Source organism: Humulus lupulus, chromosome X (assembly GCF_963169125.1).
Source record: "Humulus lupulus chromosome X, drHumLupu1.1, whole genome shotgun sequence".
Taxonomy (NCBI): domain Eukaryota; kingdom Viridiplantae; phylum Streptophyta; class Magnoliopsida; order Rosales; family Cannabaceae; genus Humulus; species Humulus lupulus.
The window spans coordinates 42,880,309-42,886,049 of NC_084802.1; the positions used below are offsets into that span (position 1 = coordinate 42,880,309).

Consider the following 5,741-nt stretch of genomic DNA (forward strand, 5'->3'; position numbering starts at 1 on the left):
ACATTTTTCTTAGAAATAAAAATAAATAGAATAATATGGACATGTCTATATTAAACTTCAAATCTATTATGTGTGGGGAAAAAGCAGAGTCAATACCTCAAATCTACTATTTTTCATTAAACTACTGTAGTAGACTAGTTGAGTATAAACATAAACAGGTTCTATATAGCATCGTTCGTCAAAATTTACGAACAAATAAAGAAAATAAATAAAAATAATAATTATTATTATTTCGGTAAATTGTGTTATTGACATGTGTTAATGGTGCTTAATGTTACAATAATATCATATAATTAGCGCAATTAGTTTAAATTTAACAGAAATATTATTGAGCTAATGACATGATGAGCACTAAATCAACCGGCGTGAGTTTTAGACTTAGTCAATCGATCACATTACGCAACAAAGCATCCATATGGTACAACAACTGCGAAACGACAAAGTGTATTTTGCTATAATTACTCTTTTCGATAATAAGTTATTTCCTTTTTCAATAGACCAAAGAGGCAGCAAAGCAATACATATGCATAAATAAATATATGCTAATAAAACTTATCACCACTCAAAATTGTAAACTTTTGAAAGTCGCACTTTAATGTGATCATTAGGGACGCTAATCAATGCCCCTAAGAGAGCAAAAAAAAAAAAAGAAGGTGATTAAATTAACCTCCTATCACTAAAAAGAAGCAATAAAAGGAGGAATATAGATCTCTTTATGAAAAAAATTAAAAATAAAGCCAGTTGTCACACGTGTGGCACTAATCATGTTTAGCACCAAGCCCACTTCTAAGCAATCATTCACTCCATCTTAGCCATTCCCCACAAATACTCAAAACACTCCCCCAAAATCCTAGCCCCACAGACAAACACACCTTCCTATTCTACCATTTCTTCCAATTCCTCCATACCATTCTTCTTCTTCTTCTTCTTCTTATTATTATTATTATAATAAATAAATATATATATTTATATGCGACATTATAATATATTCCTTTTCCGATTTTGTCATCAAAAATAAATTTAATATACACAGCTTTATTCATTTGGAAAGAGGTGCATAGTGGGCCACCCCGCTCGTGTTAGGCTGGGCCCATCAGCCTCTTTACAAGGAAGAGAGAGAGAGGGAGAGGGGGAGAGGGACCGGTCTTAAACAAAGCCAAACGTTACCCGTTGGGGACGTATAATTATATCACCCTCCAATGGATATGAACACTCGACCTACCTAAAATATTATGGTGATCTTGATTCGAATTGATACAATTTAGTATCAAATTTTATTTTAAATTAGTCCCCATAGCAATTTTCCCAATTTAATGAAATCATGGTTATCTTATAGGGTTAAAATTGTACTGATGATATTGAATCACAGTCATACGGCCGGGTGACCTAGCTTTAGGTTCCCACTAGGGTGACTCAATTATTGGCTTATGAGACATTTCACAAATGGATATATAAATTAAATATATATATTTTATAAAGGAGAAATCTTTATTATAATAAAGAGTTGATAAATAAAAAGTCATCCTAAGGTAAAAAAGATAGAAAAAAGTTTTGGTCTATCATTTATCTATTTATAGAGCCATAAACTCTCCCATTTCCTCTCCTCATCAAAAATAATCACTCACTCATTCTCTCAGCTTTTCAATTCATAACAATGGCGTCCGAAAAAGTCGAGACTGTTATAGCCGGAAACTATGTCGAAATGGAGAGAGAAGAGGGTGTTGATGGTGCCAAGTCAACAAATCAAATGGGCAAACTATCCAAGATTTTCTGGCATGGTGGCTCAGTCTATGATGCTTGGTTTAGCTGCGCTTCTAACCAGGCACTTATAAAAAAATTCGTTACATTTTATTTTATGAGATATATATATATATATATATTTTGTCATGCAAAACTATATATATATATATTTCTATAAACTAGAAAATGTTATTACTTAACATATGGCATAATTAATTAATGTAGGTTGCTCAAGTGCTTTTGACACTGCCGTACTCTTTCTCCCAGCTGGGGATGTTGTCTGGAATACTATTTCAGCTGTTTTATGGGTTAATGGGGAGTTGGACTGCTTATCTTATTAGTGTACTCTATGTTGAGTACAGAACTCGAAAGGAGAGGGAGAAAGTCGATTTCAGAAATCATGTCATTCAGGTACATATATATACATATTATATATTAATTATTCTTTCGATTTTTCTCCTATAGGTTTTTGCTACAAAAAAAAAAAAGGTTAAGAGTTTCTGACTAAATTTTTTTTCAGAAATAATATTTAACTTTCAAATTTACATGACTACTCTCACTTCATTTAATAAAAGTATAATTATAATATTTTGCATCTCGACCATAATCTAACTAGTTGTCGTTTATCCGATTGCTGTTAAAAGAAATTGGTTAGGAGTAGTGATTTGTTTTAATTATATATATTTTACACGAAACGAGTTTCGAACGGACGAATTAATAATGAGTTGGCAGTACGTTATATATATATAATTAGAGAAGAAAAAAAAAACAAGGTTTTTCTTTTGGATCAGATCAATTCAAACGTACGGCTTAAAAAGCTCTCTTGACTAATTAAGTGTGTCGTTTTATAGTGGTTTGAAGTACTAGATGGGCTCCTGGGAAAACACTGGAGGAATATCGGCCTCTTTTTCAACTGCACATTTCTTCTGTTTGGATCTGTTATTCAGTTAATTGCCTGTGCAAGGTAAATTTATATATATATATGTGTGTTATTGGGTATTATTTTAATTTATGTATAAAAAAAAATGAATTTATAATATTAATAAATATAGTTGGTGCAATAAATGTGTTTCAGTAACATCTACTACATAAACGACAATTTAGACAAGAGAACTTGGACGTATATATTTGGAGCCTGCTGTGCAACCACTGTCTTCATTCCTTCCTTTCATAATTATAGAATCTGGTCGTTTTTGGGTCTTATTATGACAACTTACACAGCATGGTATCTCACAATTGCTTCTCTTATCCATGGACAGGTAGACTATACTATATATATATAAATCTTTTTTTATTTATATATATATGTATATAAATTTATTTAATTAATGTTTATAAATCAAAATATTAATTTTTTTTGGGATACGATTGAAGGTTGAGGGAGTGAAGCACTCTGGCCCAACAAAATTGGTTCTTTACTTTACTGGGGCTACCAACATTCTCTACACTTTTGGTGGACACGCTGTTACAGTGTAAGAATTTCATTACTAGTCAAATTAAGAATTAATAATGAAAATAATTAATGGATCAGTTTCTTAATGCTGATGATTACTGTATATATAATATTAACTTAATTATGCCAGGGAGATTATGCATGCTATGTGGAAGCCACAAAAGTTCAAGTTAATCTACTTGGTTGCTACAATCTATGTGCTCACCCTAACTTTACCATCGGCTTCTGCTGTTTATTGGGCTTTTGGAGACCATCTTCTGACACATGCCAATGCTTTTTCTTTGCTTCCAAGATCTGGTTTTAGAGACACAGCCATCGTACTCATGCTCATTCATCAGGTCGATCACCCAATTATATATATATATATATATTCTTCTTATTTTATACTATTAATTTAAAACAATTATACATATTAGTTTTCATATAAGAATTAACAAATGGAGATGTTCACTAATTAATTTGCAGTTTATAACATTTGGGTTTGCTTGCACACCATTGTACTTCGTGTGGGAAAAGTTTATTGGAGTGCATGACACAAAGAGTGTGTTGAAAAGGGCCCTAACTAGACTCCCTGTGGTGATCCCCATATGGTTCTTGGCCATCATATTCCCATTCTTTGGGCCCATCAACTCAACCGTTGGCTCCCTTCTCGTCAGCTTCACCGTCTATATTATTCCTGCCTTAGCTCACATGGTCACCTTTTCCTCTCCTGCTTCTCGTGAGGTGCATATATAAATATATATATATATATATCTTTTTATACAATAATATTAATTATTCAATCTTTATATATAACACATATATACATATGGGATTATTGATATTTACCAATTTTTATTGTCACCAATTGAGTTATAATATATTACCGTATAAATACTAATTTGAGAGAAATGATATGGACTACCCATAATGTCCAACACTGCTTTATGTTTATGTTGATTACTGTAATTTAGTATAAGGTCTCACCATACCGATAATGTTGTACACGGTAACAACACTCATCAAGTATAATTTTTTTTATTGCAGAATGCTGTTGAGAGACCACCATCATTCCTAGGAGGATGGACAGGGTTATACTCAGTGAACATGTTTGTAGTAGTGTGGGTTTTGGTAGTGGGATTTGGGTTCGGAGGGTGGGCAAGCACACTCAACTTTGTTCAACAAGTTAATACATTTGGTTTGTTTACAAAGTGCTATCAATGCCCACCTCATAAGGCTTGAGTATTTCGTACGTACGTAGATCCCCTTTTTTTTTGCTAATATATATTAAACAACTTAATTTACGCAAATTAATTAATGATACACATATATGCAAGTGTGTAAAGAGTTTCTCATTTGTACCCTTTTTCCTTTTTTGAGTTTTTTTTTTCCTTGTAAGATCTATTGTTGATTGTTTTCAGCATGAAAGGTATGATGGCAATTACCATATGGCCAGCCTTTTATACAGATCATCTCCACAGTAGTACTTTGTGTGTTAATTTTTTTTCCCTCTTACTATTACAAAGGGAGTTGTATGTAATTTAATTTCTTTTTCGTGAAGCTATATATATATGTAACTCCCTTGGTTTCTTTATGGGAAACTAGTTTATTAAAGTTACCAAGCTACTATATATAATGTGTGCATCTTTATTATTCATTTTTATAGGGTGGGGATTAATTATTAGAGAAATACTAACACTACAAGACTACAAAAAGGCAAACATATACTAATGTCGGATCACACACATTTGAATTTAATAAGTATTATAAAGTATAGCTAACTAACCATAGATTATCACTTTATGTACTGTTGGACACTTTAAGATACCAAATAACAACCCTCTAATTATTAGACGTGCAAATTAGTTTTTGCTCATCACCCCTAATTAATTAATTAAAGTGGCCAGACAAATAATAGCTGCTTAACCATAAAAACTGCCACTCCACAATCACGAATTAATTTTATATATATTGTCGCCCAAATTCATATTAACCGTTTAGAAAAGTATGATTTGATTTGTTGCATAAATTTAAAATGTTCCACAATCAGCAATAAACGTGCCAGTTATACTTTATAAATGCTAATATTTATATATCATTGGTTTTTTTAGTTATATTTAAACATGAAAACTGTAAGCCCAAGATTCGGTGAAAACACATCAACTACATCCTCAATCTTTAAAACCGCTTTGAGTTCTGCTATTCAAATCAATGTAATGTATATGGACTTGATCGACCCCGTTTGACAATTGGAGTAGATGTTCTCTAGCTTACCCAATAACTTTCTTACAATATGCACTCAAATATTATACACAATAACATGATATTTCTTTTTTTAAAGCATTGAGTCTCAGTTTAAATAAATGTGTTTGATTAGTTAACAAGAATTGTTACGTTACTCACCACAACAAAAATCAATTTTAGGGGCGACACTATTAGAGGCGCCACTACAACAAAAATGGGTTGCGTCGCCCTAATAACCCTAAAAGAAGCCCCTGATATGTATTAGGGGCGATATGTCGCCTGATTTGTCGCCCCTGATAAAATGCGCCTAAAAGGGTACATTAGG

At 32.2% G+C, this 5,741-nt stretch overlaps 1 protein-coding gene across 1 annotated transcript; it reads left to right on the forward strand.

The window, feature by feature from the left end:
• The first annotated feature begins 1,589 nt into the window (after positions 1 to 1,589).
• On the forward strand, positions 1,590 to 4,801 carry LOC133803786 (auxin transporter-like protein 3). The gene is made up of 8 exons (XM_062241904.1): positions 1,590 to 1,822; positions 1,966 to 2,151; positions 2,592 to 2,704; positions 2,816 to 2,999; positions 3,115 to 3,212; positions 3,324 to 3,531; positions 3,659 to 3,916; positions 4,220 to 4,801. The coding sequence occupies exons 1-8, from the start codon at positions 1,655 to 1,657 to the stop codon at positions 4,412 to 4,414; spliced, it is 1,410 nt and encodes a 469-aa protein (XP_062097888.1). The 5' UTR covers positions 1,590 to 1,654; the 3' UTR covers positions 4,415 to 4,801.
• The last annotated feature ends 940 nt before the right edge of the window (positions 4,802 to 5,741 follow it).